The sequence below is a fragment of the Linepithema humile genome, chromosome 2 (assembly GCF_040581485.1).
Source record: "Linepithema humile isolate Giens D197 chromosome 2, Lhum_UNIL_v1.0, whole genome shotgun sequence".
Lineage (NCBI taxonomy): Eukaryota > Metazoa > Arthropoda > Insecta > Hymenoptera > Formicidae > Linepithema > Linepithema humile.
This window is the reverse complement of record NC_090129.1, coordinates 19,946,388-19,967,414: the sequence shown is the minus strand read 5'-3', so window position 1 is coordinate 19,967,414 and position 21,027 is coordinate 19,946,388. Positions and strand designations below refer to the sequence as shown.

The 21,027-nt window shown below is 38.4% G+C and overlaps 2 protein-coding genes across 7 annotated transcripts in view; one reads left to right on the top strand and one right to left on the bottom strand.

The window, feature by feature from the left end:
• Positions 1-20,753, bottom strand: part of sev (sevenless) — a 32,764-nt gene extending 12,011 nt beyond the window's left edge. For 5 of the 6 annotated variants that reach the window (XM_012379022.2, XM_012379024.2, XM_012379023.2 and 2 more), the window contains exons 1-5: positions 19,391-20,753; positions 8,979-9,038; positions 2,738-2,797; positions 2,492-2,582; positions 234-475 (exon numbers count right to left, since the gene is read on the bottom strand). In XM_012379022.2, coding sequence (XP_012234445.2) covers positions 234-475; positions 2,492-2,582; positions 2,738-2,797; positions 8,979-9,038; positions 19,391-19,543 — 606 coding nt within the window. In that variant the 5' untranslated portion in view covers positions 19,544-20,753. The remainder of the gene's footprint in view (positions 1-233; positions 476-2,491; positions 2,583-2,737; positions 2,798-8,978; positions 9,039-19,390) is intronic. The other variant, XM_012379027.2, reaches the window with a different exon arrangement.
• LOC105679159 (cAMP-dependent protein kinase catalytic subunit beta-like) lies at positions 571-2,493 on the top strand. The gene is made up of 2 exons (XM_012379030.2): positions 571-1,062; positions 1,264-2,493. Exons 1-2 carry the CDS (start codon positions 739-741, stop codon positions 1,981-1,983), a joined length of 1,044 nt encoding a protein of 347 aa, XP_012234453.1. The 5' UTR covers positions 571-738; the 3' UTR covers positions 1,984-2,493.
• Positions 20,754-21,027: the final 274 nt, after the last annotated feature.

Sequence of the window (21,027 nt, the reverse complement as noted above, 5' to 3'; positions counted from 1 at the left end):
CATTTATAAAAAGAGAAATGTCTTAGTTTCAGAGCGTCCTGTTTTTCTCAAGCTTAAATTATGCAAATATCGAGCTTACATCTCAGGAACATTTCGTGTTAAGCGCAATTTTTTATATTTATATATTGAATAAAAGAAAAGGGATTATTATTTTCAGTATAATTTTTGTGATATTTGCAATCATTAGACAGTAATTTATGGAGTATTTCGTTGATTCCTTTATTTTCACATACCTTGTAATTTGTATACGGCTGCAAATTTTCGACCAGTATCTGGCGATTGCCATTGTCCCACGATTGATTCCTGCAATACTGCCATGTCTCAGCTGATTTCTCGTAGCGCCTCGTATATTGCACCAGGTACGAAATGCTGCCAACACGTCTGTGTACATCTATGCCTTTCCACTCGAGTCTGAGCGACGTAGCCGTCAACGAGTCCGCGACCAACGCTGGCGCCGGTGGCGTGCCGATTTCCGCTATTCATTAAATAATTTTATTATTTCTCGCGCACAAAATGACAAAAACAGATAGATAAGAATTTTTCTTTACACGTACAGATGTGCGAATAATTCTGGACGAGTGTTTACAATTTTGTATCAACTTTCGATCGCGAAGTGCAATATAGCGATATATAAAATAGTATTTTCCGTAAGAAACAGCAGACGATCACATCGTCAACCTAACCGATTAAACTTAAAAGCGAAATATTAAATTGCACTTTGAGTGCCCAACGTACGATATGGTTGACACAGAAAAAGACCGGATCAAGGAGTACGACGAGATCCTCGACGACCTGAAGACGACTTTTATGGAGAAGTGGAAAATGAAGAGGATCGACGACGTGACGCTGGAGAGCTTCGAACGTTTCAGAACCCTCGGCACCGGTGCCTTCGGCCGCGTCATCCTCGTCAAATACAAACCAACGTCCACGTATTATGCCATGAAAATCCTCGACAAGGCGAAACTCGTCAAGTCGAAGCAAATAGATCACACGCGTAACGAAAAGCGAATTCTGCAAAGCATCAGCTTCCCCTTCACGGTCTTCATGGAGTTCTGCTTCAAGGCAAGGATCAAAAATCAAAGTAACATTACTTATCCCTTGAATCTTATATTTTCTCACACGTAGAAAGCGCCAGATAAATAGATTCTTTGACGGAAAAAAAATTGTGTTCTAAAATCGAAAGCGTCTAAAATCGTCGTTACACTTATATGCATAATATTTTTGCAAAGTAATTATAAATACATTCCAATTTTGCTATTCAAGGACAATTCCTACGTGTACATGGTGCTACCGTTCATACACGGCGGCGAGATGTTTACCCATCTGAGACGCATGGGAAAGTTCGACGAATCGCTGGCAAAATTCTACGCCGCCCAGGTGGCTTTAGCCTTGGAATATCTGCACCACTGCAGTTTGATCTATCGCGATCTGAAGCCGGAGAACATTCTGATTCAAGACTCTGGCTACATCAGGGTGACCGATTTTGGCTTCTGTAAGATGATAGACAACCGCACGTGGACGTTGTGCGGCACACCGGAATACCTGGCGCCGGAGGTGATTTTATCGAAAGGCTACGGTAAGGCGGTCGATTGGTGGAGCTTCGGCGTACTGATTTACGAGATGAACGCGGGCTACCCACCGTTCTTCGCGCACGATCCCATGAAGATCTACGAAAAGATCGTGTCGGGCAAGTACAAGTTCGCACATCACTTCGGCGAGGAACTGAGAGACATTCTGAAGAATGTTCTGCAGGTAGATCTGACGAGGAGATACGGCAATTTGAAGGACGGCAGTCTGGACATCAAGAGGCACCGCTGGTTCAAGTCTATCGATTGGATCGAGATCTATCATCAGAAAGTGCAACCAAGCTTCATTCCTCACGTCACCAGCCACAGTGACACGACCAACTTCGACCACTACGAAGAAGTGCCGCTCGACATTGCCTCCGTCGACTATTATGGCAAGGAGTTTGCGCATTTTTAGAGAGTTTGCAAACTTTTTACGATAACAATAACACAACGTGATTTGTGTGACTCCGTCATAAAACGGCGAATATGTGTAGATTTTTGTAAAGCGCTGTGTGCAAGAATATCTTTAAGTATCTTATAATCAATTAATTTGTGATGATCACTGAGTAATATTCTTTAAAATAATATACTTCGCAGAATTAACAGATAAATAATTACAAATATGACTAAAAGTTTCTAAATTTGAATATTATCTTTGCAAATTCATAAACATAGTTGATTGCATACAAGAAGTGATCTTTAACTGTAAGTTTATCGTGGCAATGTTGTTTGGATTAAGAGAAAATAAATGTCTGATAATCTCTAACATATTGATTTAATTTAACTAAATTATCGTATATCTCAAATTTATTTCAGTTTATTCAATTTAATTCAATTATATTTGTATGCAAATTTTTATATAAATTTCAATGGATTCTCTTCGCAATTAATTTATATGTCTAAATGAAAATAGACGCAATTACCTTTGAGTTGCTGGAAGAAACGATTTAACGCGTCGTGGCAGCCCAAAACGCAGTACAGTTCCTTCGGTGGTAGTAATTCTTGCGTTCCATTCTGCGAACAGTAAGTACATCGGACTATTACGCATTTATCTCGAGAATTGGGAATTATATAAAAGGCCGTGCGAAAACTACGTTGTGAGCACAGTGCACTTTTGCGTAACTTCGTCCGATAAACGTTATAAAAATAAGAATGGCAACGATACTAACGCAAACAGCTTGGCAGTTTGTGACGAGCGCTTGTTCCCATGCTTCGCAGCCTTTTGTACACTGAAACAACAAATAAAGATGAGAACATGACAATAAACAATATTTTAATTAATCTGTAAAACAAGTTTGACCGATCTTTTCAAAAATTGAAAACCTGCAAAAATTGAGAAATTAAATGTTTATTTTAAGAACAATATAATATATAAATTAAATTTTGAAGCAATAAATTTAAATATCGCAATATTTAATTTGACAAAATTGTCGAAAATTTTAAGTGTTCTGTTCTAAAACAAATGACTCATATTTTGCGAGAATTTATTATTTCTTTAATTGTACACTATTATTTTTGATGATTAGAATTTTTCGCGAATGCATCAACATTCGTGGCATTTTGATTTGCGTTTATCTGGACACTTCATGTTCCGGACAAACAATGAAATGCTTTACATAAGTATCTATATGTACGTCAGATTTACGGAAAATGGTATATCCGATACATCCTTCCACCGAAGGCCGTCGGACATTCTACAATTCGCTAAAATACATCTGCGGAAGTGGCTGAACAATGGGTCACGTTATCTGGAGCGATGTGACATAACGCACTGTACCGTCGCGAGGCGAAACCGCAATTTTTCGTGGCCGCGTCTGGTCTCGGCTTGCGTGGCACGTGCCTCAAGTAACGCCCACGTTCATAAGACGCTCGTTGCGTGGCAGCTTGTCGGACATGGATTTGCGAACTAAAGTTTAACGCATTAACTTTCTGTGCGAGAGGATGTGGGCATTTGTCGTCGACAACAAGCCAACTGTAGCCGAGGACGCGTACAGCGCAGCTTCCACCGCGCCAGTGCACGTCTTTGTTTACTTTAGAGAGATTCAACCTCTTTAACTACAGATTTTTCTTTTAAAAAAATATCCACAGTCGTCACATTATAAATTAATTAAAAATATATAAGAGCAAAAATTTTCTTGAGTGATTCTACATCAATTCAATTAATATACATCAATGTCACATGTTGATTTTTATATTGATTTAATTCTTTTGAACAAAATTAGCATCATAGCGATAAATCTCTTTTCCAAAATTTATTCGAATAAATTATACGTTAAGAAAATAATTATGAATGAAAAATTCCAATTATTAATCATGCTGATAATAAATGTTTGAAACCAAATTTTTAATCTCATCGCTGCAATGTAACTTTACGATTTATTTTCTTAAACAATTTCTTTGGCAGTGTAATAAACGGAGATACAAGCTTAAGCCGTTAAGTTTTGAGAGAAAACATCAAAGTAAAAAATGCATTCGGATGCAACTGGAAGTATAAATATACAAAAGCAACTCTCTTTGAGTGTCTCGAGTGCAGCCTTTGATCGGGCTAAACGGTTGAAACATTTCGATCGTCGCTAATATTTTGTGAATAACTGAGTGCAACTAAATAATGACGTTATCTCTCAATCTCATTTAATTCCTAACATAAATTTTGAGCAAACTCGGTACTTTTTCACCGAAAAACAGCACAAAAATCACGATTTCTTTCAATTCTTGCGTATTCTTTTCATTTAGCTCCACTGTCACAGTTCCATCAGTCTCAATCATAAATAAGTGTGATTGTTTCGCAGTAGTACATAGTGGAAGATCTATTTTAATGTCCGGAGATACAAGAGGTGCTATTTAGCAATTGGCAAGCTGATCGACACTGCGCTCAGTTCGAGAGGCGCCGCATATAAATAATACTGCACTCGGCATTGCGGAATAATAAGCAAATTGCATCGTGCGAGAAATTCAATTTCTTTGAGCATCGATACCACTGTTAATCGCAAATTAAATTACTGCAGTACGTAAAATATAAAATAAATGCGCACAACAAATAACACGAGCTGATGTGACACCGATATTTCTTACTCAATATTTTTCACCGTTATCTTGTATCATTTTTTTTCTGTTAAAGCATACACAAACGATATGTTTACGAATTCTCTCAACAAAGCTGCAAGTATTAAATATATATTTTTAAGACTAAATATTAAAACTTTAAGATAGAAAGTTTAAGAGATTAAGAATCTTAAAATAAAAACTTTCGAGGCATCTTTAACTTCTATTCAATGTTGTTTAATTGTTTCTGCTTACACAATTGGCTCGTATTTGTATGTAAAATCTGTGTATGTAAAAAAGCCTTCAGCACGAGCTCCGGCGTGATCTTTCGAGACGCGCTACGCATATTATACGCTCATAATAATATATGCGTGTATGGTGATGTACGAGGGTATCACATAGGTCAGCTCGTCTGAAAAGTCTGTGGAAGGAAAGGGACCTCCAGCGCCAGATAAACGTTATTAATAATCATTTGACGTTGGAGCTCGACGACAATCCCGGTAAATCATCGACAAGAATGTCACATCAACATAATTTAAATCGCACACGTTAATTTGTCAATGTAATTGAAATTTTTTTTATCAATCACAAAGTTACGTCAATGATAATTCGTGACTTGAGTTCCTACCTGATAAAAAAAATGTCTGCACTTGTTTATTCTTTCATTATTGTTTTAGAAATGCAATTATTTATATCATTAAAAACACGTCGATTTATCCGACCTCGCGTTATTTGACTTATCCGTATATTTGATTACTCGCGTATTTCAATTAAGTAAAAATATTAAATGTAAATACACTTACAATCGCAGAATTGGAATTTGCTTTGCGAGACTGATTAGGAACTACGCAAAAACGTAAAACGCACATTTCACTGCCGTTCACTTATCGCGCGAGTTAGTCCACGTCCTACAAAAAATTGTTGAGTTAATGGCTTATCTAATTTATGACCGCGGCGACCTATAGTTGTACAACTGTTCGCCCTTTTCAGATGACTCTGATTAATTCGCAGCTTATTTTTAGCAGATCGTATCTCCTCGCTGTTTAGAAAATGTGAATATTGGCCTTCTACGAAGCGAGGGACGCACGGATCCCATGGCATAATTCGCTTTAACAAGCATCTGGGCATTTTAATTTGACGCGCCTCGTCAAACGTGGGTTTTTAAACGATCTAGCTGTTCACAATAGGGGTTGTGACAAAACTATCAGACAGTGGAAAATGGCTGAACCGAGCGGCTCGGCGCAGCGGCCGCTAATTTCTCACTTCCTCATTAAATCCTCGGCGCGTATTATGCCCCCAGCTGGGCCCTCACTCCACACGCGCGGCTCCCCGTAGATCGTAGATCTTCATCCTACCACGGATGAGGATCTATCTGTCCTCTCCTCATTTTGCTTTAACCCCATTTACTGCATTCAGTCTGACGCTTCGTGTCACTATGGGCGCACGGGGTGAGAGAAAAAAAATGTAACGAGAGAACACGGCGCCGTGGATCATCTTTCGTAATGTCTTTATAATGAGCTGTTAATTTGTACGCAACTGATTAGCAGTGTCAAATTTTTCAGCAGTTCCTGGCATCAATAAGTTCTTTCGTCTCACATTGGTCGTCTGCATTTTATTCACATTGGTCGTCCGTTTGTGTAACAAGCTTTTACGACATCCTTTTATCTTAATTGTTACATATTTAAACTTTAAATGTCTTATCCGAGCATCTAACGAAGAATTATTTATTTCATATTTGCGCGATTATTTTTCGATATTTCTACGTTAATTTTAAAAGTAGTAACAATGATTTGAGAATTCCGCGTGAATATTAAAAATTTCTTTCCGTTTATTATTTCGCAGTGTTAGGATCTTGTTAGCTTCACCACATTTACGACAGCAATTTTCCAGAAGCAAAGTGGCTTCTGGCAGTAGCTGCTGTCGCGCAGTGACATTTGTATGGATACCCCGCCGTCGGTGGTCCTCTACTTTGCTTCGTCGTCAGACAAACACACTCGACCGTCTGGATTCTTGGCACACGATACACGGAAGCAAGTGTTTACCGTTTGTCCATGGTTTGTGTCTTTTTCGATATGTATATCAGATAGGAAATGCTATAGCGTGTCGTAAGAAATAACTTCTAATTTATAAATAATTTTTGAATAATTCTAAAAATATATATGTCATTTGCACAAAGAAATTATCTCTCGGTTTGATTAAAGCATGTAGCTTATTAATTATGGTCACTCCGGAAAGATCGGAAGTTGCCACTGACGGATATTTCCGGAGGCGCGCAGAGGATGCTAGGCTACATTAATTTTCGAAAGCGAACCAAAGAAATGAGAGGGCGTTGAACAAAAGAAATTCCAGCGGTATCAATTCGTCGCTATCGACCTGTGAAATTACCGGAAGAAACGTAAAGTCAATCGCGCTGATATTTGCTATAGCAAGCACGCAACATACTTAATCTTTCACGTTGATTAACTTAAAATTAATTATTCGAGAGAATTTTCGAAGCTAAATATCTCATTTCCTCTTTCTCTTGAAACATAAATGAAATTGAATATTTCAATGATACAAAAACAAAAAAAAATTAACGTAATTCAGTGATTGCGGGCAAGTTGGATCATTCTATAGAATCGAAGATTCCGCATCTGTCTTTCCAGTCACGAAAGCTGCTGGAAACCAGAAATGGGTCACGCCAAAAGCGCGCAAATGCCCGGCTAAAATCGCGCAGCGTCTTCCTCCACCTACGCCGAACCGTCCGTTACTCGTACGCGTTACTGGCGACTTACGAACCGTGAAACGAGTCGAAAGAGGAAATCGCTTTAAGCGCAATTCGCGCGGTAATTCACTTTTCAGGTCCCGCTCTGCAACGTACACAATGAATGTCGAATCGCGTGCCGATATCCACGCGCGTCATGCAGCACGCAGCACGCCCAGCTTATTACGACCGCATTTTTTTTTCTTTTTTGGAGACACGATAATTAAACGCCGGGATTCTTTTGGACCTTTCTCGTAAAGTTAATTACCCCACTCGATCCCCCCTGGATACACGCGTTGGTAAATATCCTTCCGGCTCTGTGGGTGTTTTACTTTCACTGGAATGTGCATTTCTGACGACTTTTAAATAATGTTGAAAATAATAATATTCGTAACAAATTTTAAAATAAGAAAAAGAAATGTTTCAAATAGACTAAATAAAAAAAAATTAATTGTAATTTTTATATGAAATTGAATTAAATTGTTTCAGATTTATTTTATAAATTATACTATAAAACATAAATCTGAGAAAATGTAATCTGAAATAATTATTATTGCTAAATTAGGTTCATCAACGTCATCGATTAACTTTGACTTCAGTTTGCCTCATTCTTTGTTCCTTAAAAAAAAATTAGAAATAAAAAATGACAAGGAAAGAGTCAAACTGCAATTGAAGTTAATCAATGTCGGCGAAATAACTCCATCATACTCTTATTATAACCCGTGCACGCGTATGTGTTTTCTAGCTGTCGCAATATTTCGGAATTGCAGGATTTTCTCGCCGTTTCTAACTTGTTCATTTCATCGTGCGATGACAGTTAAACGCGCACGGTGCCAGACGCATCTCCCAGTTTCCTCGTTTTTTCTCATCTGCACTTCCGTTTCGGGCGGAGGAGAGGAACTGAGCGAAACGGTAACAGCGACGGACGAAGCGCGAGAGAGAGTGAATCCGGAGTCGCACGGCAATTTGGCGACATCCGCCATCGGTCGCACTTGTACGCGATCCAATTTAAAAGCACGAAGCCGTACTAGAGAGTGAGAGAGAAAGAGCGAGAGAGACGGTGACCGGGCCATTCTTTCATTCGTACGCGCGCAATGCGCTGCGTACGTACGCGTACGCGCGTCCGTCCCATTCATCGACCGATGTTGTTTTTTTATTCGCCGTTTACCATCTCCGCCGTGAACGGCGGGGACCCCTGGAACACCAGCGGAAGTACTTTCATTGTAACGAGGGACCGCCGTCCCTTCATTTTGGTCTCCGACGTCCGCACCGGTCATTCGCGTATCCCGCAGAACTGTTCCGATCGTAGCCCCGAAGTTCGTTACGTTGCCGCATGCGATTAGATTCCACCGATCAGCTAAGGCGATCAACCCCTGAAGAAGCCAAGGCCGAAAAGCACACCCGCTGTCCCGCGGTGTTTTATCTGACTTTCGCATAATTATCCCTTTTGTTATAATTAAAAAAATGGTAAAGGCAACACGCGAAAGCGCCGATAATTTTTTACCACTTCGCGTGATAGCGACGAACAAGGTTTGATATCCCGAACAAAGAGCTTCGAGGAGAACCATTCGTATATCCCATGTTCAATGCAACTCAAGCTGCGATTAAAGATGAAAAGTTCTTACCTGATCGATCTTGCACCGCACCCCGCATCCTACCTCCGAGCTCAGGTCGTCGGTTCGATTCTGCAATTAGAAAAACACACATTTTATAGCAAAATAATTTTACACAATATACTTCAATGAAATGAAATCTATTCTGATACATTCGATCATTGATTTTCAACGATCGAATGGATATTGCGTTCGCGTGTCTGAAATGCAACAAGATGCGCGCCACGCAGGATACAACATCAACGGGGACGTCGATTGAGCGTTAAAAAAAAAGAGAGAGACGGCGAACGTCGACGTTAGCGCGATTATGTTACGCGCAGGGGCGGCGAAAAATAAATTGAATCGCTTGCCGTCTTTAAAAGATGTTAAACTGTTCCATCCGGTTCAATTGACACCCCCGGTAGCGCGTATCTGGCGCGGCGCGCCGGAATGAATCGCCGAATATAATCGTCCCCAAGGTGCCCGGCCTTCCTCGCTAACGTCACCGATAACTACTCGCTCAGCGCTCGTTACAGCGACTGCACCTGTACGTTACACACTTCCGGGGCACAGGTGCGCGTCCGGCGTAGCGGCGCTCAGATGGTGCTGAGAGTAATTGGGAAAGAGCCGAGATCGGCGGCAGAGGGAGAGAGTACGCTGCGTAAATATCGTTGAAAGGGGTGTGAAGTGAACCATAGTCGCCAGCATGGGAATTTTGGAAGTCAATTCGTTTGACCGTCGTCTAATTATCATAGTGCATTTATTACGGAATAGTTTCCACCTGCGAAATGCAAATTTACAGCTACCGCTGTGTGAGAACCGTCCACGTTCTGTAAATCAGTGATTTCAGCGATTTTTCCAATCCGTACAAAATCCCACCGCGTTTTTATTATATTTCTTAAATCCTTCTTAACAAGCAAAATCGTATTAAATTAAATCAATAAACAAATCAATATTAAACTCTTGAATAATTCTATCGTATTTTAGATTTGTGTATACCAATCCTTTTTTTATCCGACAATATAAACGTGCCTTTTGATTAATGAAATAAGTTTAATCGACGGGTAGAGAACAGTATTACATAAACAGAGACGCAAATTGAACGTGATGTCAAAGTTAAGTATCTTATTCTCCTCATACGTTTGAAGCAACCGTGTATTTTCCGCAAATAGCCGCGCGGTATTGCACGGCGGTGCGTTTAACTCCGAATTTCCGCAATTAGGTAATAGGCGCGTTTGTAAATTGTACCGTGCCACGAACGAAAATTTCAGTGGAAACGATAATAATCGCAGAAATGCATGCGACGTGAGCTGCTGCGGACATGTACACGGATATGTACGTGTTTTCCTCACGCGTAACTTGCCAGCGGGCAATGACGAGTTCAAAGATAAGGGTTAATCGCGAGAGAGGGAGATCACGGTAACAGTGTTTTCGTATACTATCTCGCCTCTCGTGGAATGTATCAATTTTACGATGATTTATTTTTTACTCCATCTTTCTCATCTTCCGTCTCGTGGAAACATCTTCCCGCCCCGAGCGTCGTTTAACTTTGCACTCGATTAATCAATCCGCTAGAAGCGTCGGCGGAGAAGCCTTTCGTGTGGCCTCAGCTCGTCTCACATGCATGTAATCTCCGTATTGTTAGATGTCGAGGTATTGTCGAATATGTTTGCGCAACGCGTATCGATATCTCCTCGACATTGTACCAAGTTCACACTGATTTAATCGACTTCGTGATCTTACGCACTCTTGTTTACGTCGTCGTAAATTGTTTTGAAGTTCCTTGAAAAAAGAATTAATAAACAAAAAGTTGATGAAACTTGCAGCAAATTCTTTTCATTTCGCCTTAATGCTCTTAATTACATTTTGCATTCATAATTTGCGCGTAAATGCATATGCAAATGCAAATCTGCTTTTCTAAAATTGTTTGTTATGTATTTTTAATTAGGATACTTTCTTCACGCGTCATTTTCTCTAATCAAAGAGATTCTTAATCGTTTCACTGAAACAATTCTTAGAAAGTTGTTCTCTTCGATCGGTAGCACAATTTGGCGAAATGACTCGACTTCTTCGCAATTAGTTTCTATTCGTCTTTCCAATTTTCCAAGCAAACGCCTCTTCGGCTTTAATTTTCGGCTTGTTTTTTCACAGACGCATCCGTGAATTCCAACGGCGTTTACGAAAAAAAGGGAAAGAAGGGAAATCACCTGCTAAAGAGCGGCTTTATCTGTTCTAAGATAATCACCTAATGCACCTAAGATAATCACCTAAGTGCCTGTCCTTCCGCACGTCCTTCCGTCGTTGCAAATTTTTTCAACGTCTCCGTCACGCTCGACGGCGTCGGCCAACTGTTGCGTCTTCCCGCCACCGACCCGACGTAATCCCGAAGACGGAAATAATAGCGAGTGTCGAACACGGAAGAATTACATGGAAACATTCGCCGTTCGGTAAACGGCGCTAGGATTCCATCACGAGCGTTTCCGACGAGGGAGAGGAGTCTTCTCTCTCCCCCCTGTCAATAATTATGCATGCATAATTCATGAAATACAAATTTCTAATTTGCATATGTGCTGCGAATTTTTTCCCCTCTTCCTTCAGTGCCAATTTTAACATATCAGACGCTAATGTTATGTCAATTATAATTAAAAATAGTGTTAATTTTAATTATTTTTTATCTTTACAGTATTTGCAAGGCGGAATTTAATAAAAAATACAGAATACTTTTCGAGAAAATAAAAGATTATAAAGACGTTAAAGATAGCTCTTAAAATTCTAGCAAGTCTACACCATTCCCGAAGCGGTTATCACGGTGAGGTTGAAAGGAGCAACGAACACGCGGAAAACTTGATACTCGCCGACGAAATAATATGACGTTGTTATTTTGCGCGCGCGCTTGTTTGAAGTTTAAGGTAAAGGGTGTCGGGTTTTTTCCCTGCGGTCGCCAACGTGCACGGTCGCACGGTGTTGGATGTACACCGGTCGGGTGTCCACTCGGTTGGAACAGAGGCCCAAGATCGAGCTTTGCCTTTGACGATCAACTCGCCAATATTACAAGAGAGATGGCGGACATTTATGCTGACAATTTATCATCGTGAAATTTATCAGAAAGTTTTATTTCCTATAAATATTTGAGAATACGCAAAACCTTGGAATTAGAAGCATGACACAATCATATTCAAAGAACGAGTAAGTATAAAAAAAAGTATGCTAATTTACAAAGCTAATATATTATAAAATAATATACAGGAGAAAGTAAAAAAATAAAGAAACTTTTCAAAGGGTTTGGTTCCTTAAAGTTCTCTTTATTTTTTTAATTTCTAATATTTTGAAAATAGAATTCCACTCTTCGCTAGTTTCTCATTATTATAGTCTTTTTCGCGAAACTTGTTTCATTTTCGAATATTTTAAAATTTGGGCTATCAGGCACTTTGATATCTAATCTCTGATTTTTCAGATTTTCTGGATATGTTTACTAAACAGACATCACCGGTGTCACTCAAATGTGCGCAAACGTCTTCTTCCACGAACTACGTCAATTATTCTCATATTACGTCGGGAATTGAAAGGATAGACATCGCAGTTGAAATTGCAATTATTAACATAACGACCAGGAAGTTCTACTAGCTTCGACTTCGCTATCGCCACGCATATTTTAATTTTCTCACATTCCATTCAATTTTCACCCTATTTACAAATTATATAAAAGCTCAGTAAGTATAAAATAAATATAAATTTAAAGTCGCGCAATATTCTTATCAGATACATGTATAACACAAAAATTATATTTAAATTATAATTAAACAATTATTTTGATTTTTCAAATATATCAGAAAATTAGTTTTTTATTTAAATATACTTGAAACTTATTCTGTAGCATGGATAAATGTGTACAAAATCGTTCCGAACTGCTATGACGAACAAAATCATTATCGCGTGCTCCCGCAGAGCTAATATTCTCAGAAATCACAGAAATAATAAGTAAAAATAAAGGATTGGTCTCTCTTTTCGAGTTCAATTCAACAAATCGTATTGTGATAGTAATTAGGTGTTTGTACACATCGTGGCGTGACTAATGCGTTCCGACGAAAATCGTCGACGATCGTTTCCCGTGAATAAAATCCGCTGTGTTGGCGCGACGCGAATTGAATGGAGCGTGATAAAAATTGACGATGACATCGCCGACAACGGGCCGGCCTCGTTCAACCGCACGAGATGAGAATCTAGGTTATCATTGACTTGTAGATCCTGATGCACGAGACAGGCTATTGAAATGCACTTCGGTGCATCGCGCGTTCACGCGCACTACGATTCCTTATCCCGCGTGCACGCGATCTCCCGAAGACGTTCGTAAATAAAATACAAAGATACATCCCTCTGCGCGTAGATTTCTGAGAAAAGGGGTGTCGCCCCCTTTTCACACGCGATTAATCTTCCTCGGCATTTGCGCTAATGCATCCGATTACAGTTACATACGGGTCTGTACCCACATCCATTTCACAAAGTTTGGAGCGTTAGTTTTCGACGAGGTAACCCGAAAAAATCCCTCATATAAAATGATCCACTACTCGTCATCGTCAATAAGCCGAATTCTTTTCGTCTGAGAAAGCAAAGAGATCCTTTTGTCAAGAGTTTAGCAATGTTTGATTTATAATAATTCCGCATTTATCATTGCGATAAGATTTGATTTAGAAATTGCAAGATTTTGTTCTATTTTATCGTGAATTTTACAATTTTATGCTTCATCGGTTTTGTCGAATATCTTCTGCGTTCTCATTGTGTTTTTTAGCCTAAACAAATCCTGGGAAACACGGTACCAACCGCTTTCGACTGACGTCATCCCAATTAAAACGCGTACATACGTTGACATATATACGGGGAATGTGAACAGTCATTTGCACTTTTGAGCGAGTAACGAGTGGCAGCTGATGCGGCTGTTTTTAATTTAACTTTTGGCCTTACGTCTAATTAATAAAATTGAGAAAGATCATTCTACCGATACCCACATCGTTTTGAACATTTGGCAAAAGTCTTATTCGCTCAATTTTTTTAAAATTGCCGCTTTCCATCTTCCTTTGATTCTTGTTAAGTAAAAAATTAATAATTTATATAAAATATTAACGCGTGCAAATAATAAACAAAAATAGAAAGAATTTAATTAAAAAATTAAATAAGGGAACGCGTAATCAGCGAAAGTGTTATTATTTTTATCTAGCTTTGAAATTCTAATGATATGCATAATATATTCTCCTTTGACTTCTTTAGACGAGTAATAATATCTTGATAAGTATTATCGGCGCAATAGAATAACATTAAACAAGTACCGTCAAGTAATTTATCTTATAATGTTAACGTTATTGAGAATGTAACAAATCGAGTGAGTTACGCGCTCCAGATTTGCATCGCGATTAAAGACGAATTTCGCACGATTATCGATGCGCCGCGAGGTGAACCCCTACTGCGTCGCGTTGTAGGTGAGAGGATGTGGCCGGCAGGAAGTTCATTGTGTATGGCTACACATATAATGTTGCATGCCGGACGATCCTGCATATTCAACGTAACATCAGGCTTGTCGCGCGAGAATGCAGAATCTCTCGTTCGATATTTCATATTCTGTATGTAAGAGTGCAAGTATTCATTTTACGATGCTGACATTCATTATCTCTGCAAAAATTACTTCCGCAATCTAAGTTATCTATTATAAAATTGCAAATGTTGCATTATGTTTACATATTATTCGATGACTATTTAAAGAAATATATTCGCAAAGAAAGTTACACGTCACAAAATAGATGCATATCGCATTGCGAATACTCGGAAATGTTTTCCTCGCGCATATTAGATACAACTTAAATTATGCGATAATGTTAGAGCGTTTTAATAAATCGTAGACTGACGGAACTCGCTATCTGTCACTTATCTATAGGTATTTGCATTGTTTTGTGATAGAACTACATGCGACTACACTTTAGTTGAACGTTTCTTGTAATACATGAATACGCAATGATTGCTCCTTGTTAAGGTATAGTTGATATACAACTGTCAGTGCAATGCACACATTGAATACATCACAGTAGATCAATATCGTAACACTTTAAATTTTCACATATTAACAATAAAATTTTTTGGCACAAAGAAACTTGGATTCTTTTATCAAAAATCGCTTATTTGATACTCAAGTGCATTTAGTCAATTTTTTAGTCCTAGTTTTCCTATTTACACGAATCTTATAAAATCTGTTTTCTCGATATTGAATAATCGAAAATTTCTTCTTTACTCCTAATTTCTATAAACTATCCGTACTTTGATTTGTTATTTCTGTTAATATCGCGACATATTTAGAAACAGCGTGACAAAACGTAGAAACAGCTAAATTACGACGAAGAACGATAAATTATTTATTACGTTAAAACTTATCATTACCAATTCGAGATTAGAGCGTCAGGGCCGGCGTGCGTGAGACTAAGACGTCTAAAGAGAATTTCTCGTCGTCGTTATGCAAGCTTAAGGTCATCCTCTAAACATCACCCTGAGATAATGATAAGAACTTGCCACTGGTGCTTATGTGTTTAGTAAATAACACGGGCGCCTCATTTTTGACTAGCGGTGAGACCATTTGAAAACTTAAATTATCAGGATTTTTTTAAACCAAATAACATAAAATATGTAATGTACAAATAGGCAAATACTTGCCCTTTGCACCTCAATCAAGAGAAAATTTTTCCACAAGTTATCAAATTTCTTATTAATTTATGTAGAAAATTAAGTATTTTACATTCTTGAAGAATAAAAACATAGTGTAATTAAATGATATTATTTTAATCACTTTTATCACAGAGGTTAACTATTTGATAACTCAGAAAAATTATATAAAAAAATCTCTTTCAGATTAATCTTAATAATGCTTTTTTTGGAAAGCGATATTTTCCGGTTCGTACATCTCTAAATATGAATATTTCAAAGATTACAAAAGGAATTTAATAAGAGTTACGGGAATTATAATCGCAGCGTGGTCAATCCATAAATTACTGCGCGTTCTTTTTGTCGAGCAAGAAGTGACATTCGATCGAGATGTTATCGAGCTGTTTTGAAAAGTTTTCTTTGATTATTTTGAAATTGACGAAGGGAGAAGGTATAATAGATTAGTAAAAAATTAAATTATGTACTTTAGATAAAGAATCGAACAAGTGATTTCTGGATCACGCTTCTCTTTATCTGGTGACGACGGTATAATTGAATCGCTAGCGCGCGGACGAGAAAGGGTTGCGAGAGTTCGATGACTTACAATATCGCGCAACTGTCATAAAACTAATTGGAGTAAAAATGAATTCTTCCGCCTGATCGTGTGCGGTCTGCATATTCATCGACAAATAGCGTCGCAATTCGTGCAACGTCGTTTCCTCGAAGAAAAGCGCGATTTCATAATTGCAAGTTTCGCTTTAAAGCCAATAATTTAAAATTATTTTAAATATACTCGCTTCAGTTATTTTACTTGCGGTTGTTTAAAAAGATAAAACCGTTTCTCATAGAGTTATTTTTATATCAAACGTTATCAATAACTGCACCAAACGCGATACTTTTTACTTCTATAAGAATAAGTTTATAATTTTTCTTATGTCTATATATTAAAACATGTTTTGTTTTTCTATCAAATAAGGAAGAATTTAAGATTGAATTTAAAAAGAATTTAAAATTGTTGACATATTTATCTTTAGATATGATAAATCTTTGATAACTAATATAAATATAAGAATTTTAACCTCACCGATTACATCAATCGTTGATATATATTATAAACATTTGAATTAAAACATGATTGACGATATCTATAGATTGCATATTCTTGTAAGAATAATCGTGATTTGATTTCAGAAAAAACGTTGGCAACGATCTTTTTGAGAGTTAAATTGATCATTGGTACCAATTCCGTTCTCGTCAATTGTCAAACGCACTGATTAAAACCTTTTTATGGCGAGGCCTTTCGCACGCTGTGTTGCAATGGGCCAGTTTACTTAACTACTTAAATGTATCGAAACAAAGTGTTACTTGCTTCTTGAAAATATTCTTTGAAAATTTTAAACTTGAATTTTAATTTTCAAAATATATTAAAATAGGCCTTTGACACGTCACTTATCTTAAATAATTTTATACATATTATAGAAACATTCTAAAAATTCTGCTTGAACTCTTGTAAGACTTTTGATGAACCAAAAAAGAGTAACCAAATATTTTCAGAAAAATCAATTAAATTATGTTATATATTAATAACTTCAGAAGTTCAAGTTGAATATCAAGGTACGCGCGATCGATATAATTTATATAATTAATAATAATTCAAGGCGACGCGCGAGAAAACAACGTTTTCGTCCTTCTTCGTAGGAAAGGGATTAGATGGCCCTGTATCCGTTACGTGCTCGTCTTTCATCCTCGACGCTATGCTTATGGGCTGCCATGATGCGCCGTCGTGTAGTTAAGTTAATTAATGAATGGTACAGTCGGGCTCGAGAGTGGACTTAAATTGATACGTCCTTCGCCGTTCGCGCACGGCCATTTTCGTACCGCCGCCGCTCGCCTCGCAGCTGGGGATGCTTAGAATCTATTTTTCTTTCAGCACCGATCATTTTCGATCGCTATTTCAGCTTCGATATTAATTGAACATCTATGTCCGAAAAGTATTAGCGTATAAAAAGCATACGCTGGATCAAGAATATAAAACTTCAATGAAATAAATAATTTTGTGAAGTAAATAATAACTTCGAAATATTTTACATATAATTCTTTTAGAATGTATATGTATTATTTGCATTTGTATTGAATAATTAATCTTTTATCGCAACAGCATTTCTATTTAATTATTAAGTATACACTGCATGGTGCACGCATGCTAAAAAGAATGTTGGATAGCGTAGATAAGTGTGGCATTTGAAGCCGAACAAATAAGAATGTTAAGATTCAATTAAACCTAAGCACGCCTACTTCAAGTACGCGAGTTTCTTGCGCTTCCGATAAATTGGCAGATAGTGGCGAAAAATTGCGTCACTGCTGCAAGGATACGCATACGTGCGCTGCATCGTGAGAAATGCAAGTAGGTCACCGGTGTGATAAAATCGATGAATCGATATAAATTTCGAGGATCGCGGATCACGCATATTGTGCATTGCGCTCTTTGAATATTCCTCATTAATTAGCGCGTCACGCTCAACGTGAGAGTCAAACAAATAGTGAGGTGAAAACATCGAGTGAGCACGCAAAGTGCCATTAGATTTCTAACGAGAAAACATTCATATTTAGAAAATTGAAGAATAAAACTTTTGTTAGGAAAATCAGCTCTGAATTTTCCCAGAAATATGTAGCATAAGAAAAGTAATTTTAAATCACTTTTGTAATGACTATAAAATTAATGAATTTAAATTTCGTAGAACATTCATGAACCAACCGACAGAAAATGATATGCCAATCGTAATTATAAATAAATATTAAGAAAAATTAAATGTATCTTTTTCTTAATATAATTTATCATCTGTAATATTTAATGCTGTATTGCAAATTAAAATAATCATATGTCACGTAACACAACGTGCACGTGTTTATAATAAGATAGTATAATGCGATTAAAGGTAGCCATAAATAACATCGATAAGCGAAACGAAAGTTCGATGGAAACCAAAAATGTCGTAATCAACTCGTAATCGTGCAACATTGCGACTTATCGGTATACAACGACGATTTCGATGTAAACTGTAGACTGAAATGCAAGTAAATAAACTATCACCTCGTTATCCGAATCTATTATCCGTCAACGGCTCTTATTTTGCGCGCGCAAAAATGTACGCACTCGTTTGGTTGTTTTATCTAGCGAAAAAATTCCGCACTAACCATGCAAATTAGTGCGGTTTTTTTTCCTCAATGCTTTACGTGCCAAAAATAAATAGAATCACGACTGAACAAACTTTCTGTTTCTAAAAGTAACTCCCAAGAAAAACTTGTCTCACGATAAAGTTTCAATTGTCTTATATACAGATTCAATTTTATATCATAACAAAACAAGATTGTCCTAAAAGTAATTCATATTTAAAAAAATAATCAATTAAAGCTTCATATTAAAAGTAGATAACAAGGAATTTTATAAATATCAAAAATAAGTTTCTAACTTGAATCTTAGAAACTGCTCTCTTTTTGTTACAAAAAATAATTTTATGTTACAAATAAAAGTCTAGGGAATTAGTTGCACACAACTAAAAATGTTGATTTTTATATTTTTAAGAAAAAAAATTCTCAATTGCTCAAGGAATTCATAGACAAAAATGCAAAAAATCCAAGAAACTGATTCTTTAAATTCTAAATATTTTTCTTCATGATATCAAATTTTAGTTACGTATGATTTAATTATTTCAGGTAAATTACTTGCAAAATAATAAATCTTTTATCACACGCAAGAGATCTCTTACCTGCGTGAGATCTAAGTTCGGACACTTCGAAGCGCATTCCTCCTGGAGGCTGGCCGGAGGGATGCCATCCTCCAGATCCTCCGGCAAAAACGCGACGACCGCTACCGCCAGCGTCAACACCTTCAGGAGAGCGCATAATCCCGTTCCTAACATAATAATCCCCTCCCCCCCGCGGGTCCTTCCGCGCGATCCTCGGCCGGTTCAGCTAACGATGATCATCGCTCCTCGCTCGATCTTCTCGATGTTTCGGATGCGCTAATCGAAGCGATGCTCCCTCATGTCTCTCGGGAAATCTTGCGAAACGCGTCGCGACGCCCGTCGTCGTTACTGGTCGTCGCCGTCGTTCGCGAAGTCGCGTGCCGAGCAATCGCATCAACAAGTGCCGCGGTATTTGCGATCAAATTGGTCACTTCCGTTAAATGTCCGGAAACGAATAGGCGGCGATATAGTTGGCGTCCCGGGAAATCCCCGAGAAATTACAATGTGTAATTACCGCGAATAAAGCGATGTTATCGCTGGATTGCTTGAGCGACAGCGAATTTCAGCACGAACTTATTCACTCGACGCACATGCGCAAATATCCTTATCAACTTTTCTCGTCATCGAGAAAACAAAAAGAGAGATAGGGAAAAGGAAAGAGAAAGAGGAGAGAGTCACTTTCCACGTGCGCAGTTCATGAACCGTCAGTTTTCAATATCATTCGCTGAGATTTTCCTCGCGATTGATCGCGATGCTTCTCACGATCAAATTATAGAGATGCTGATAAGTAAATAATCACTGTTTTTCTCAGATGAGAGCTAGTGACGTTGCGAAGTGACGCGCGTACATCCGGTTGCAACGAAGACAGCAATATACACATAATCTTCCTCCGTAACTTCTTGTAACGTTCGAGTAACAAAACGATCGGGTGATAAGAAATGATCGTCGTCCGAGCGCGAAACTGCGTCGAACGGTTACTTCGTTTTCGCGACACCGCACAAAGTCCACCTACTCAAATCACGATTTCTGCACTGCGAGATATTCTGCGCATCGGCACTTCAATCCCTCCGTCGATTCGTAAATCACAGGATCATCGATCTCTCGCCGTTACTTTCGCCGCGATTCGAAAGGCGCAACTTTTTCAGAGTTTTATCAATTCTTTCTTTTTTATCAAAATCTACAATGGTCATGGTCGCGTTTCATATTGTTTTTACTGCACACACACTTCGGAATCTATTACTTTGCGATTGTTATTCCTGCGAACGGTCGTCTGTGACGTTTGTGTCACGCGGCTCGGAGTCGGACGGCGCGCAACGCGATCGCGCTGTTCGTAGCTGGCGAGCATAAGAGCAACTGACTCCGAATGGCCACTCTAGAGTCAACCATCCCCCACCATCGCGTCCATGAGCACCCTTATCTGCTGCACTCCGCTTGTCAATTCTCCTCGGCGAAGGTACTCCGAGGAGCGCGCTTTGTGTGGGTGCGAGCGCAAGGGAGGAACGATCCGGAGATCCGTTCATGCGGCACCGACTACTGACTGACTGGTCAATTGGCAGATTGACCTGTTCTTACTATCCTCGTAAACTTTCATTCATCCATTCGCACGTGCCGATAGTTGTCTTCGAGAGAAATGTAACGGGCATTTGGATGATATTTTG

Coding starts and splice junctions, on each gene's coding strand:
- LOC105679159 (XM_012379030.2), top strand. CDS start 739: ATGGTTGACACAGAAAAAGACCGGATCAAGGAGTACGACGAGATCCTC. Junction 1,063..1,263: donor TCATGGAGTTCTGCTTCAAG/GCAAGGATCAAA, acceptor TTGCTATTCAAG/GACAATTCCTACGTGTACAT.